Source organism: Heptranchias perlo, unplaced genomic scaffold, assembly GCF_035084215.1.
Source record: "Heptranchias perlo isolate sHepPer1 unplaced genomic scaffold, sHepPer1.hap1 HAP1_SCAFFOLD_1282, whole genome shotgun sequence".
Lineage (NCBI taxonomy): Eukaryota > Metazoa > Chordata > Chondrichthyes > Hexanchiformes > Hexanchidae > Heptranchias > Heptranchias perlo.
In genome coordinates this window covers 24,332-40,460 of record NW_027138519.1, presented here as the reverse complement: position 1 = coordinate 40,460, position 16,129 = coordinate 24,332, and the positions used below count along the sequence as shown (strand labels likewise).

The 16,129-nt window shown below is 45.0% G+C and overlaps 1 protein-coding gene across 1 annotated transcript in view; it reads right to left on the bottom strand.

The window, feature by feature from the left end:
- Window positions 1-465: 465 nt before the first annotated feature.
- Window positions 466-16,129, bottom strand: part of LOC137308314 (ankyrin-1-like) — a gene marked incomplete at its 5' end in the record, with an annotated part of 39,556 nt that continues 23,892 nt past the window's right edge. Inside the window, 4 exons of the mRNA XM_067977113.1 lie at window positions 466-925; window positions 2,032-2,593; window positions 13,297-13,440; window positions 14,932-15,063. Of these exons, the coding sequence (XP_067833214.1) occupies window positions 481-925; window positions 2,032-2,593; window positions 13,297-13,440; window positions 14,932-15,063 (1,283 nt within the window). The remainder of the gene's footprint in view (window positions 926-2,031; window positions 2,594-13,296; window positions 13,441-14,931; window positions 15,064-16,129) is intronic.

Here is a 16,129-nt window from a genome sequence, read left to right as displayed (position 1 = left end):
GCACCGGTCACTTTGAAAGTCGAGCAGCACGCAGGGTACGACACAAGCTTGAAGGGTGATTCCAGACGCAGCAAGTTCTTAGCAAAAGCTCGGAATTTCCCTCAGCGGAAGAGTAAGATCTGCGGTCAACTCTCTTCCCGGCTGCTTTTCTATGCGACCGTTCTCGGTTCAATATTTTGTGACACTGGCAGAAACTTGTCAGCAAGCCCTGTGCCCACATTGTTAGATGGGGAATGATGTGTGGTATTCGGAGGCATTGAAGACAGGGGATTCACAAGACTCTGATATCCAGTGATATCTTGATTTAAAAGGTGTGCAGTGGACTTGGTGAAGGACTGGTTGGGTGGTTGAGGGCGAAGTATCTAACTTAAACCCAACCACTTTACGATGTTGGCAACGCACAACACTCTTAGTTTTTCGGTTTGAGCAATTATGGAGTTCTCTCTCGAGTTCCCCCCAGTCCGTGTTGCTAAGGTATGTCTAATGGTCAAAGATAAGGAAAAAGCCTCTCACCTCCTCACTTGAATTCACCTCTTCCTCTTCCACGGTTATCCAGCTGCTCCGCGGATCAATGCGACGCTGAAACTCCGTGCCCCCCGAGGACAAACAAAGGGGGTTCTCCATATCTTCCAGATCAAAGTAGTGCAGCGACCGCAGCTGCACCCTGTCTTCCACTGGCTGCAGCAGCCTCTCCTCAGTCACCCTCAGTCTGCTTGATTCCAGCTTTCCAATGTGAGGCAAAATCTCCACAGGCCTCTGTTCAAGCACCTCAGCCCAAGCCTCCTTCTGTGATGTGATGAAACCAGGCTTCCAGGACTCCGCTATTGAGGTCGCTACAGAGGTCCCTTCAAACTCAGGCACCCTTGCTCTCTCCTCGTGGACTGTTTGGTATGACACAATGGAGCTGTAAGGTAATGCCTGAGACCTTTGGGGGGAAGAAAAAAACACATTGGTACAAAATTAGCCCCTTTCTGGAGATGCGAAGGGTGTTGTAAGGTACGTGGATGGGTCTGGATCTCAGAACTGGCTTTAAATCAGCACAAGCAAGGGGTGAAAGGAGCTACTTCATAATGAGAAACTAGGTGATAGATTTTGCTGGAGCTTTACCCTTTCATGCCCAGGAGACACAAGATTCCTATTGCTCCACCTTGGTCACGGGTTCGTTCTGTGCAGACAGTCTCAATCCGGTTCCTGGTGAAGAGGCACGCACAGGAAGGGGCTAATTTCAATATTCAAATGTTAAAACCTTTTATGACAGGATTCTGTCTGGGTTCTGATCTCCAGGGAAAAATAAAGAGACAGGAAAATGTGAATGAAAAGCAAAACTTCAACTAATCAAAGATAAAGAAGACAAGTGGACTGAGACTCTTCCTCTGAGGCGGGGAGGTGGAGTCTGAGACCGACTTATATGCAGTCCTGCTGCTTTTGGTTTTAAGAAGTTCAGAGCAATAGGGACAGAGGCTTGAGGTCAGATTATTTACACTCTCTATCGGCCAGGAGATGGAACATGCTGTGGGGAAATCTGAGGAGTGGAAGGAAAATCTTAAAAAGAAAACAGCCCTTTCCCTCCTAAAAAAAAGCAACAAGATGGAAATTGGCCCATTCAGGTTAAATAAATGGAAACTGTATCTGTTAAGCTGGCTCTTTGCAATCTGAATAAATCTCAACATGTCCCAGCCAACACTGCCCAACCCTGTAGAGGCAGCCAGCAGTTATCTCAGGCCCCTGCTGGGGATGTGACTCCTGGTAATTGGTCACGCTGCCATTTACTGGGCTGGGTTGAGGGTTGTTAGTGTTGTCAGTATTCAGCTACTGAATCAGGCGGCATGTTCTATCTCGGCCCACAGGGATGCAAAACAAGATCATTGATGTGAAAGTGAAAAGGACCAACTGTATGGAATTACAAGCAAGTCTGCATATTACTTTGTCAAAACGTTCTCTTTGCATTATACAGCGGGCTAGAGTTTCCCTTATGTGCATTACTGGAACTTGCCTGCACATTTCAATATCCCAAGTAAGGTTCCTATTTACCTGTCTGCATTCTGGTCTGGCCATTTGGAGTCTATGGTCTCTCTTCTCAAGGTTGGTGATCCTGTCCATCTATCATGTGCCTTTGGTTGCCCTGCAATTACAGAAATGCCATTCTCTGTATTCAGTTCCTCTGCCGGCTTGGCCGGACTCTCTCCTTCTGTCATCTCTGCTTTGCTCTCTGACCTCTGACCTCCTTCATTGTCGAGTAAATCCATCAGCCCATTGATGGCATCTGAATCCACTGTGTCCTCCTCAGTGAGATGCAAGGAACTCAATCCTTCAGCAGGGAATGATTCATCTCGTTGCTTGTCTACTGAGTCTGACTCATCAGCTTTGCTACAGTCCAGTGAAGAGTCTTCTGCTACCACTAGAGGTGGCGTACCACCTGATGACCAAACATTGACATCTGAGATCTCCATCAGGGAATCGTTGTCAGTGCGTGCTAGGGGGATAACGTCCAGGCTTGTGACATCGTTCCAGAACTGGTCAGCTTGAAGTGGAGATGGCATCGTGTATTGAAGCGAAGCAGGTGAAAGCATCTCATCTTGCACTGAGGTGAAACCTACACAAGCAGACAGAGCACATCTGCAGAAGCCATACCCTGCAATAACTCATTACACTGGGAGAGGAGGGCAGGAAAGATGGACCACCGGAGGCCTCCTAGACCACGAGGCTTTATTCAACCAATACTATTATGTCAGTGGGTTTCATTGGCAGCTGTGGGACAGGCTGAACTCTGCAGGGCATGGGACTACCTTTGGGCGGTAAATTGGCCATTCAAATTTTTGTCGGTCATGCTTTGAGTTCAGGCTTCAAAACAAAAGCACAAAATGCAAAATATACAAGGAGGGGGGGGGGGGAACTGTCCAGTGCAAAGGGTTATAACCCAGTCAGGGAAAACTGTCAATTACGGGAACAAATTAAAGACATTCCATTTCGATGGCATTCATCACATACATAGTCTCAATGAGCTTTACAGGGTGGAGGGTAGTGAGTTGATACTGAGCCGGAGGGAGAAGAGGGAAGAGCTTTAGGTGGATGCAAAAGAAGTCAGGGGAGGGTGACTAGAATTTCTCTCTGGGAGATCAAGCCCATACAAATGGCTGAAATCAATCACTGAAAACTCTGTTTTTCCCCGATACAAGTTTAAAAGAAGCACATAAAATAAAGGATAAACCTCGTTTCCATTTATATTCTAATAAAGGATCAAAATCAACTCCACTGCACAACTAACCAGTGAGAATCTCAACATATTCTCTTCCCTTCTCTTGCCTGCTGGTCTCATGTTTTTCTTCTGTCTGTAACAAGCGAGATGTTCTTGCCAATTTTATTCCCTGTATCTAACAAATATCCATGACCTTGTGTTCCACCCAAGACATGGAACGTATGACCTTAATCATACAGCCAACGGCCTCAAGGCCCCTTGCTGCTTGTTGGTTTTAACATCCCAATGACAATAGCAACACACTCAAAAGCCAAGGACTCGACTAGACACAAGTTCTAACAGGCTTGTTGAAGTACAGCACTGAATCTTGATTAGCTTTCTGTTTGTGCTGGAGATCGGGTTAAGAGCTTTTCTCGGTTTATTAACTTCACATCTTCAATGGAGGGAAACTGCGTTTTGAGGCAGTTCAGGTGGAAATGTGGTAACAGTCAGGTTCTGGGGGATGAACCATGGGCAGTAGCCTGTGAAGGAAGTCCCATCTTGTTTGGCACCATAAGTCAGCCAACTGGGATGTACTTTCAAGATTCTTCCCAGATCCAATGGCTCCCTTTACTCTTCTGATCCTTCTAACTGTGTCTGTTACGTCACTGAGGTTATTCTACCCGGTATGGCAAGTTTCATTTCTCGCTCTTCCCCTTCTGTCATATCTGGCACTATATCATGGGCCAATCATTCCGCCTGACACATCTTGATCAACCTGAAGCATCCTGAGCTAATTTTATCTCTGCTCATAACATCTGTAAATTTACTAAGCGTCGTGAAAAATAATTTAATTGAAAAGAACTGATTATCTTCTTGCAATGCTCATAGCCACTCTTCTGGTCCATGGCCAAAGTTGTCTCTAGCAATTTCTATAAATCCTTCTTAGGATCATGGAATGGTTACAACACGGAAGGAGGCTATTCGGCCCATCAAGTCCATGCCGGCTCTCGGGCGAGAGTAATCCAGCTGGTCCCACTCTCCGGTCCTTTCCCCGCAACCCTGCAAATTTTTTCCTTCAAGTACTTATCCAATTCCCTTTTGAAGGCCACGATTGAATCTGTCTCCACCACCCACTCTGGCAGTGCATTCAAATCCGAACCACTCGCTGTGTAAGAAAGTTTTTTCTCATGTTCCCTTTGGTTCTTTTGCCAATCACCTTAAATCTGTGTCCTCTGGTTCTTGACCCTTCCGCCAATGGGAACAGTTTCTCTCTATCTACTCTGTCCAGACCCTCCATGATTTTGAACACCTCTGTCAAATCTCTGCTCTAAGGAGAACAACCCCAGCTTCTCCAGTCTATTCACATAACTTTGCTTTCCTTTTCCACTCATCATGGTACAGTTGCTAGTTCTCTGACCTTTTGGACTCATTTTTTTAACTCCAACTCCAGCCTCGATGATCATGGTAACTAATCCATCCTGTTGGGCCGTTATAACTGATACCAAGTTATATCCACACCAGGTCTATTGGATTTTCTGGACTCCATTAAAACCTCTGGTCCTGAAGGTATTCATCCCATTGTCCTTAAAGAAGTGTGCCTCTGAATTTACACCTATCCCAGCTGTCTATTAAATCTCTCTTATCCCTAGTTCATCTTTCTTACTCCTAAACTATGTGGAGTGACGAGCTTCTCGTATACTTGCTGCCAGGGTAAAGGCCGCCAGTGACACCACTTCATCAGCAGGTCTTTGAGGTGCACAAAGGGTGATATCACGGATTATTAATGACTGAAAAGGATCTACTCGACCAAATTCTTGTGAAAGTTGGGTAGTTTTGGAATGCATGGGTCCTCTATTGTTCCTGTTTTGATGCAGTTACCAACCTGTCAACTGTGTGACTCGTATTAGGTGCTGTTGGTGAAACTGGACACACAGCCTGACCATGACTGAAGCCAATCGTGTGAGGGAGGATTATTTACAGCCCAATCCACCAATTGTTTTTGCACATCAAAAGCACACAGAGGACTTGTTCAAACAGACTCAGAATGTGTGCGATCCTGAGAAACAATGGATTAATTTTTGAGTGTTCTCATGGCCTGAAGAATTAGCTTGCCAGTTGTTCAAGTCCTTTGGAATAGGATCATTAATTTTGCTGGAGTATTGATCAAGAACCTGTATCAATCATGTAAAAAATGTATCCCTATAGAAACTGGGGAGGCACAGGGCAGAAAATTCAATGATCAAAAGATTTAGGCCAACTTACAAAAATATTGAAACCGATCACGATGCATTCGTAATTTAAGAAAAAAATCCATGAGGGTTTGGGGGAATTAAAGCAGTCAATTAAATAAAGGGATTTTTTTTTTCAGACTCCAGCAAAACGTAGGATCCATTTTTTTTGGCCTGGTTAAGGAAACAGTAACTTTGTGAGTGGATGTGGTCCATCTTCCTGGCACTACTGGAATTAACAGCTCGCAAAGCTGGTACAAAATCATTCCATTCTGTGAGAAAACAAAACAAGAAGCAAACACATCAGACAGGTTCGGTTCAGTTCTAACACCAAGTGCCCTGGTTTCTTCACAGACATAACTTAAGACACGTCTTACCCAGTGCGTTTGAATTCCACTGCTTTGAAAAGGGTGGGAATGGCATTCAAGCTCCAGAATTACGTGCATTGCCAGGAAGAAATACTGAAAGAATTTCAGACCGACATGCAGGATTGGTTCAGCTGACCTTACTGTGAACCTTAAAATTGCTGTTAATTAAAATGTTGTATTAGTGTGTGCATGCACATGGGTTCTGCTGGATATCACATTACAGATTTCTACGCGCAGTTCAGGAGAAGGGGGATTCGGCCAGTCAATTCTCTGTGAAGAGGGATAACTTGCAATTGTACCTTTCTGTTCCAATTATGAATGATGTGTTCTGAGGGTAGCTCTGTGCTGTGGGATTGTGTTCACTGATAAATGGATAAGTGGCCAAACTCTACACTGAGAATCTTTGCCATCACGACAACATATACAACTACAAAAAAAACATGCATTTATTGAGCACCTTTCACATAGAAACATGGTCTCAGGTGCTTCACTGAGGATAAAAGGGGAGCACTGTGGGAAAGTTAGGAGAGGTGAGCAGCCACTTGGTGGAAGAGCTGGTTTTTGAGAATGCTTCCGAAGGTAGGGAGAGAGTTGAGAGTTGCAGAGGTTTAAGGAAGGAGTGCCAGAGAGTAGGGCTAACAGGCCTAAAGGTTCTGCCAGGACGTGATGGAGCAGCGGGATCAGGGATGCAAAGAAGGCCAGAGTCAGAGGACCAGAGGACACTGGAGGGGACTGAGGCTGGGGCAGGCTTTAAAGGGTAGGGCGTGGTGAGGCCATGAAGGGATTTAGAGTTGGCAAGAAGGATTGTAAATGTGATGCGCCGAGAGATAAACAGACAGATGACCTGTAATCCTTTTTAATTGGAGCTTTGAACTCTGGTTTTTGAGGGAAAAGGATCTTGTCATCCAATCGAGTTAAGTTCCATCGCAAACCTTTGGCACTTCAACCGGATATCACTAGAGGTATTTAAACTGTCCAAATTGGACTACTTTGCCACAAAATGAAGGGTGGGATTTTACTAATCATCTGCCACTAAAAATAAAATGAGTTTAAGAATTTTCGATCTGGAAGCTGCCATCATCAGTTCTAGGAAGAGCAGTTGTGTTGAGATAAGATCGGCAGTGTTGAGAATCCACCATCCAACGCTCTGTTGAGAAGGTTGGACCTTCAGCACTTGCTTATCAAGCTGTTTCAAAGCCCAAGTGATTATTATGTTTCCGACTGCGAGGAAGCTTGGTGGCCATTGGTGAGCCGGAACAAGTATAGGAGGTCAATGCTTCATCTGTTACCAGTCTGCAAAGAGCAGCATCCTCATGCCTCTCAGCTTGGTTTCCTCAGCAATAACACCAGGTACCCAGCATAACAATAGCATACACCAGGTACAAGTGCACAGTGGCTCAAAGATCAAATCTGTACAGCTGCAACATTCACTTGACTTGCAAATATATCTTTCTCCATCAGCAAAACTGCTCGTCTTGCTCTCGAGTATTATTTCCCGGACTACACCGGGCACACAATGTGCCGGTCTCTCAACCTTCATATAATGAAGTTGGTGTTAAGAAATACAGTCCCAGACATGAGGGAGTAGCTCGCTTGCGAGCATCATACCAGAAGCCCTCAGCTTCTCAGGATATGCAATTTGACGCTACGAAATTTTTCTGGTGCTGAGTTTACAGCTCCTTTTAGCATTGATGTTAACACTGATTTCACTCGGAATGGCAGGACTACAAGCATATGAAGTAATACATTACAAAGTGTGACACAATTCAAGGAAGGGATGGGTAATTGCAGCTAATATTACAGGTGGAGCAGAAAAAGGCTCTGGTTAGTCAATTACTGCTTCACCTGTCAGACATGCTGCTGTGGTTAATAGAATTATAGGGAACAAATAAAGATATATTCGAGATATATTTATTAATTTGCAGTGAAAAAATACCCATATTCAATCAAGTAGCAATAAACAAATCAATGGAATGCTTTCTAACACACCATCATTCCTTTCGGCACTCTGCCTCGCCTCACCTCATGTCTGTACTGTCCCTTGCTGTGCCAAAACCAATGGGAATCACACTCCTCCGTCACCCAAATGAAACACAAAAATTGTCCACAACTGTGCACGTGTAGACTGGCTTGCCGCACTCAATAAGTGATGAGAATAAGCTCGCTTAAAGATGCCCAGCGCTAAATTGGTCTCAAAGATCCTGGCTGGATACTCCTATCGGGATGGGCGCAAACACTCCATTGGTATCTTGAGCTTCCTTTCAATTATGGGACGTTCTCAGTCCACAGCATTCACTGATCCAGTAAAACCCTGATACAGTCTTCATTTTATTGACCGTGAAAGATCCTGATAAAATGAGTTTGGCCCCTGTCAATCCATGTACACAGGACAAAGATAACCTCAGACTCAATGTCAGATGCCACTCCTTTGACAATGTTCCTCAGAAAGACAAAAGGAAACAATGGGAAATATAACAGTCAGTGCCCTAACTCGGACTTGGACTGAGGTGCATTCAGAGGCTAACAGCGGAGAGAAAGGAGCTCTCAGCTGCAACTGGCTAATATCAAAGCTGATCTGGAGGCACTTACTTTGCACAGTAAACCTAGAGGATCCTTGTGATGGATGAAAAGAAGCTGACTGAGCCCCTGCAATATGTAGTTCAACACTGCACGGTCCACAACATCTGACCAACCACTGGATGTAAAACAGGTGACCACGAGAGGCCTAAAGGTGTGTCCGTAAACACAACTATTGATAACTTATTGAGGCTTTTAATTGTCGGTATTTTGTTTGGTGCAACTTGCATCTCAATGGTTTGGTCTCAATGTTTACAGCCTTCATTTTAGTGGTACAAGCACATCTGTGCCTAAAGTTATTTCAGCAAAATCTTTTGTCCATAGTGGAAAGTAATAAAAATTGGAGGCAGTCATTTACAGTTACGCTACAATTCCAAAATTAACACCTTTAATGAGTCAGTAAAGGCTAAGAATGGACCACAAGGAAGAGGAAGCCACAAGGGCTAATATTTTTCAGAGGAACAGCATCTTAAGAAAGATCATGGAACTTAAGAATGACTTACTGTGTTTTTTGGCCTTGACATCAGTAGCGATATTACTGTAGATCGTAGGAGAAAAGGGATAGGCCGTGTGGCTCAGTGAAGATGGGATACAGGAAGGGAAATCCATGAGGACTCAGGACACAATGGGGTTGGATTTAAATTGCCAAAATCGGCATTAACGGAGAGGTAATGGCCTCAAAATGGGGTTGGTAGCTTTACCGCACTGGTCATCCTGACAATAGGCCTGTGGCAACATTCTTCGGCCTCCCCTCATCCCTGCCTCAGGACTTACCTGTCTCTGGTGCCTCAACTAACCAACATTTCTGTGGCCCAAAATCACCGAGCTGCCTCAGGACACCCGTTTGAAGTCCGCAGCTCACCGGTCGGATTCGATTGAGGCTCGGGGCCTCAAAATCACGGCGGCTTCTTTGCCGCCGGTATGGGTGGGCGGTCGTTCGGTGCGCTCCACTGATTGGCTGCCCAAAGGTCAAAGTCTACCACAATGTCTGATAAAACGGAACGGCATCCTAAGGATGATGTCTCCTGTCTTTACCTATGACCTGACTTACATGGTGCTTGTGAAAGATGCTTTAATTTAAAAAACACATTATTTTCTACTTCAATGACATAAAGAAGGAACAGCTACATGTGAAATGACACAACAACAAGCAGCACAGCGGGCACAGAGCAAACACAACAACGGTTTTTGAGTGAGAGAAGAAAAATCTTTGCTTTTCAGGACTTTTGAGTTTCCAAAGGCTTTCTTCCTTCACAATCAATGTGATGAGCTACTCTGGAAACCGAATTCCTTCCTGCTGTGGTGCAGGACCGAATGGGGCAGAGACACTCAATCCCCCAGGAAGATGTGCCATGTGACGGGGGGACAATCTGACAAAGTATGTCTATCACTCTGGATTCCTGCTTAAGTCTCGGCTTTACATTTTACAGATGATTTATTTTTGATGGCTGCCCACTCGAAATGATGTTCACATTAAAGCACAATTCAGTCACGTGCAAGCAACTTTCAGCTTCCAACATTAATTTCACTGAATGAATGAAACATCTCTTTCAGTATTCCTAGGGAAATTATGTAATGTAAAATATAGCATTGGGATAATGAATCCATCCCATTTATCCAAGGCATGAGGATCACCTTCAGATCAGTTCCCAATCTGTATTTTTTGAACTACAACTCCTTGGACAAATTTTATGGCCGGCTCTAGTTCTAAACCATCCCCTTTCCCCACCCTCCAAGACCTGTTGCCTACATGGAGCTTTCTTCATCACCGAGAGTTGGATAGACAGCAGGAATTTCTGTGCAGGCAAGGCCATGGGCTGCTCCACAGTTATTGACGATACTGGTGTATGACAGTCTGATCGAGGGATTGTTTGACATCAGATGAAATGGAAACCTTTCTATCCTCTCCATCACCAAGACCACCTACTTCTACCTTTGTAATATCGCCCATCTCTGCCCCTGCCTCAGCCCATTTGCTGCTGAAGTCCTCATCTGTGCCTTTGTTCCCTCCGGACCCGTCTATTCCAATGCTCTCCTGGCCGGCCTCTTATCTTCCACCCTCCATAAACTTGAGCTCATCCAAAACTCTGCTGCCCGTATCCTAACTCACACCAAGTCCCGTTCACCCATCACCCCTGTGCTCGCTGACCTACATTGGCTCCCGGTCTACCAATGCCTCGCATTTAAAATTCTCATCCTTGTGTTCAAATCCCTCCATGGCCTCGCCCCTCCCTATCTGTGTAACCTCCTCCAGCCCTATAACCCTCTGTGCTCCTCCTATTCTTGCCTCTTGTGCCTCCCCAGCTTGTCTTCAGCTGTCTAATCCCTAACCTCTGAACCTCTCTAAACCTCTCCGCCTCTCCATCTCCTTTAAGACATTCCTTAAAACCTATCTCTTTGACTCAGCTTTTGGTCACCAATCCTAATGTCTCCTTCTTTGGCTTGGTGGATATTTTTGTTTGATAATCGCTGCTGTGAAGCGCCTTGGGATGTTTTGCGACATTAAAGGCGCTACAGAAATGCAAGTTGCTTTTGTTCTTTACTGGTACAAGGTATGAAATGATATTCTTGAATCATAGAAGTTTACAACATGGAAACAGGCCCTTCGGCCCAACATGTCCATGTCGCCCAGTTTATACCACTACGCTAGTCCCAATTGCCTGCACTTGGCCCATATCCCTCTATACCCATCTTACCCATGTAACTGTCCAAATGCTTTTTAAAAGACAAAATTGTACCCGCCTCTACTACTGCCTCTGGCAGCTCGTTCCAGACACTCAACACCCTTTGAGTGAAAAAATTGCCCCTCTGGACCCTTTTGTATCTCTCCCCTCTCACCTTAAATCTATGCCCCCTCGTTATAGACTCCCCTACCTTTGGGAAAAGATTTTGACTATCTACCTTATCTATGCCCCTCATTATTTTATAGACTTCTATAAGATCACCCCTTAACCTCCTACTCTCTAGGAAAAAAAAGTCTCAGTCTATCCAACGTCTCCCTATAAGTCAAACCATCAAGTCCCGGTAGCATCCCAGTAAATCTTTTCTGCACTCTTTCTAGTTTAATAATATCCTTTCTATAATAGGGTGACCAGAACTGTACACAGTATTCCAAGTGTGGCCTTACTAATGTCTTGTACAACTTCAACAAGACATCCCAACTCTTGCTTGGGAGCATGTGGAATCCTTCCATGTTTCCCTGTGTGTGCGCTGCTGGGCAAATTTATGTTAAAAATGGAGTGACATGGCAGCTGAAACAGTTGTCATGGAAGTCAAGGAGGCAGTCGCAGTCTGAGCGAGCCCATTTGGAGTTGATAGGAGGTGTCTGAGTTGGTCATTAGCTAATTGGCTTGCACCATCCCCTGGGTAATGGAGAGGTCGACAGTCCCAGCTAGCGATTGCTGTCTGCCGGGAATTCCTGAGTCACAGTGGACTTGTGTTGGCCGACATGACAACAGTCAGTGAACTTCAAAAGTGAAACACTTAAAGGACATTTCGACATGATAAGGCATTGTATAAAATGCGAGTATTGCTGTTATACTTTGTGGAGTGAAAGAGGCTCCATGAAGGAAAAGGCCAAGAAAGTTTTTATGGGAAATCTTTCGTGTACTTTTAGGATTACTAAAAGCCGTAAATATCAACAATGCTAGAGTTTGGTATGAAAGGCTTATTGACCCCACTCTGTGCTTTCAATATTGGGAGTGCAATCTGCTATCTCATAATTCCCTAGGAAAATACTATCTAAACTGAGATGTAGAGATGGAGACAGTGGACATGCAGTGCAGAAGATGGCACAAAGCCAGATATCGACATGAGGTCAGAGGTCAGAAGTAGAGAGGTGACAGAAAGTTTAAATAGTTTCACCTTTGGCACAGGAAGTAAACTGCTGACAACCAGAAGAAAAATGTTTGACAAACACAGAACAATAAGAATTCAGCTCGAAACACAGAGTTATCTTACCGTGCATGGATGTGATTCTGCTTTAGGTCGCAGTGAGATAGACTGACAGCAGAGGGCAGTCCAGAGTGGTTCGGATTCCCATGAAGCATCTGCACATGCTCCAACTATTTAATACCCCATGAACCAGCAACATCAAGTGCATGTCGAGTTGAAGGGGAAACAATTTCATGTTGCAAGGTTTTTATTGCAGTAAAGATAGTGGGATGTGGGATACTCCACAACATCCCGACTGCATACAAGCACACTGAACATCAGGCCTTTTACTCAGTTACACTCCTGCCTGCAGATGCTTTTAATAATCAATGTGCCCATAACGAGTGGGTGTTGATAATCGGTCAAAATCCAGCTAGTTGGGTTTAGGTTATAAGATGATCTGGTTAACCTGTTACAGCGGTGACATTCACTGCTCAGAGTGAAATAGATTGATTGGTTTCAATCGACCTGAGTTGGATTTTAACTGGAAGGCAGCAATAATTCATTGCTTGAAGAGAACGCATCCTATTTTTGATTTGCCAAATCAGGATCTTAAAGCAATGAATTGTCAGGTCTGCTCAACACTGTTTTTCCCCACCTGGTGGGAGTGTCGGGTAGTGTTCTAACACACAAAACATCATCGAGAATCAGAACATGGGCTCACATCCATGTTTTATCACTTGGCAGGACCAGAATCTGAGTCCAGTCCACAAGTCGGCTGGAACATTGCAGGAGACTGTCATGAGCTGCTGCTTCTTTCGGGCTTTTAATTTCCTTTTTTAAAACACAGTTATGGTTTCAACGCAGTCATATGGAGACAATATGCAGGCAACTGAAGATTGGGGATTAAATTGTTTGGAGTACTATGGATGGCTGACTTCACTGTGCACCTTTAAATGATAACACAGCCTCCATGTGTTACGTAACCTTTCTTATAGGGGTGTCAAGAATTTCTGGCTTGCAAGCCAAGGACAGGTCAAGAGGGACCAAAAACAGTGGAGTTCATACTTACCATTTACAGCAGGAGACAGGCTGTGGTCTCTTTCTGCATGCCTTTTATTCCCTTTCAGAGTACGGCTGTTTATATTGGACCCCTCCAGCATACTCACTATGTCATTCCGGTCAATATTCTTCAGGGCTGAATGCAAACTTTCCACTGACAAGACAGAAGCATCAGGTCAATATGGTGAATGATAACAATACCTCGTCCTTTCATTGTGCTCATTGAAAAACAGAGTTCAGAACATTAAGAACTTTTTGGGACAGAAAAAGCCCATCTCTTTTCACACTTACTCACCAGATCCCTCAGTCCCTTCTCTCTCCGCAAACACATTCTTGAGCCAATTTGCACTGTTCACTTCGATGGCTTTCTCTGGGTCGTATTCATAAACTTTATACTTTACGGAATAAAAAGTTCTGCCTGACTTTCCGTGTTACTCCGAACTTCCTGCGAGTTGCCAGCCCTTCTTCCCTTCCAGTGCACATTCACCACCTAAATCCCCATCGTTACTCTTCAGAATAACACCCCATGTTCTTTTCTCTCATTTGCACCCATCCTGGTGATGGCTCTTCATGGTGAACACATGCCCAGGTCAGGTATAACATGGGTTATGTGGAGAGTAAAGCTCCCTCTAACCTAACCTGAGAAGGCCATCCCTCACTACACAAGTATGCTGTTTGTATGACCAACACGAGCCATCCTTGTGACCTTTCCAATCGCTCCGATACAGCTGTGTTTTTTATTACATATATATAAATAAATGCACCATTAAGTTTCCGAGGTAGATTTTTTCACTTTAGTTTGCAACTTTATGCTGGTGGTAAGTATGAACATGGACAATGGTTGCCATTGTATTCTGTGTTGTCAGTGGCAGATACCGCCCACTGAACGATTAATAACCGGGACAAGATTCCTTCATTCTTCTCAGAAATCGTTTGCAGTTGATTCAATGGGAAACAGCAGGCTGGATATATTATATCGGCATAATTGTATTGAACTCCTTGTTCAATTGCCTCACATTGTTTGTTCATGGTTCTGTTCAACGCCCTTCAAAATATCATGACACATGGAATGAGAAGAGGCCATCCAGCCTGTGGCATTGCAGAGCTCTGACGGGGAGCTCACACTGGCACAGGCACGATGATCTTTGCTGAAACTGAATGCCCATGATTCCCCAGACAAGCCCATCTATCTCGTACCTGCCAAGGACTCTCCCAAACCCATTTAACCCCTTCAAGGATTCCTGACCCAAGCAAAACTTCGGAATATTCATCAGTCCCCACATCTCTACTATTCAGCCCTGGTCTCTGGTTCCGGACAGCAGAACGACTGCACCTGACGAATGCCATGGCTCATAGACCCCCTACCATCCCGAGCCCAGCAGGACAAGCACCAATGTATCCTGTGGAGTATGTAAGTCTGCACTTGGACATCAATACAGTTCCCAACCAAACATCTATCCAATTCCTCTCTTGAAACAGCATCAGCTGCTTTAGCTGGGAGTCTGTTTCACATTCTTACTTTTGTCCAGAAAAATACATTTCTTTTAAATTATGCTCTTGTACCTTTTTTTAAAAGTTTGTTTCTTTTTATGCCACTTGGTTTCGGCGAACATAGCGGTGGCCCAGGTTATATTTTTGCACCTACTTTTGGCTCTCTTTCCCTCGTGGCTGGCCCACAGGTTGAGGAGTGCAGCGCTCTGCTCAAGCAGCGAGTTGGGGTTCTCCACCCGGATCTTGTTGATGTCGTTCACTGAGAATTGCAGCTCTCTTGCCAACTCTGAAAACCGACAAGGAGGAGATCAACAGTTAGTTACAGCGGCATACGGAGGAACCGCAGTGACCACCGTCTCTGGGAGCCCTTTCGGAGAAACTTGCTGAGATTGTGTTATCAAGAAGAGGTACAGAGAGGCTGGAGGGAGGTATTTTCGATGGGACGTTGGCTCAAGGCCAAAGGAACGAATGCAGAGGCTCTCTGCTTCTCGCTGGAGGCTCTTCAACTCAGATAAAAACAGGAAATGCTAGCGGGTCCACCAGCATCTGAGAAGAGGGAAATTCATCTTCAGGACAGATGGCTCTGTTAAAAACCTTTTTTTTCTCTTTTCAGATGATTGATGATGGACGCGCCATATATTCCCAGGATTTTCTTGTTTTATTTTAGATTTACAGCGTTCATAGTTTTTATTTTCATTTCCTCTGCTGGAAGAAGTGTTTTAAGATGGATGACTCCCCTCCCACCCAACAGGGGATGTACCTCCTCACCACCCAGCTGCTTTTCCAGGAGAAGTGGGCCGTGCAGATGTGGCGCACTGGAAAAGTGCGCGCAAGAGGGGCAATGGTTGCTCACACTGCTTTAAATGACATCTTCCAGAGGATGCACAGGAGTTCCCAACTTCGGTTTGTGCCAGGATGGATGACCCCCGCATGAAATGTGTGCAAAAACGAGCACACTCACCTTCGCCTTGCTCCTGACACCAGCACACTTTTTCCCCATTTGCAGCTGGACAAACTAACCTGGAATTCTGCCCTGATTCGGTCGGTGACCTCCCTCCATATGGCTTGCACCTGTGCTATTACGTCAACTCCCAAATAGGGCCAACTCTCCTTCGGAGCACCTCCTGCGGCAGGACCTCCAACTCTTCAGCAACCATCGGGAACAGTGTCGTGCACACGTCCCCACTGTGCCGCGATGAAGAAGTGATCCACTTCCTGGCCATCGGTACCATTTATCCTTCAAAAGTGAGCCGCAGCCCTTTAAAAGCTGCTATCTTGCCAGATTCTGACACTCCCCAGCCAGATATGCCGTCGGCCAAGCTCTCAGGGGAAACTTTTCTCAGGCGCCAGTT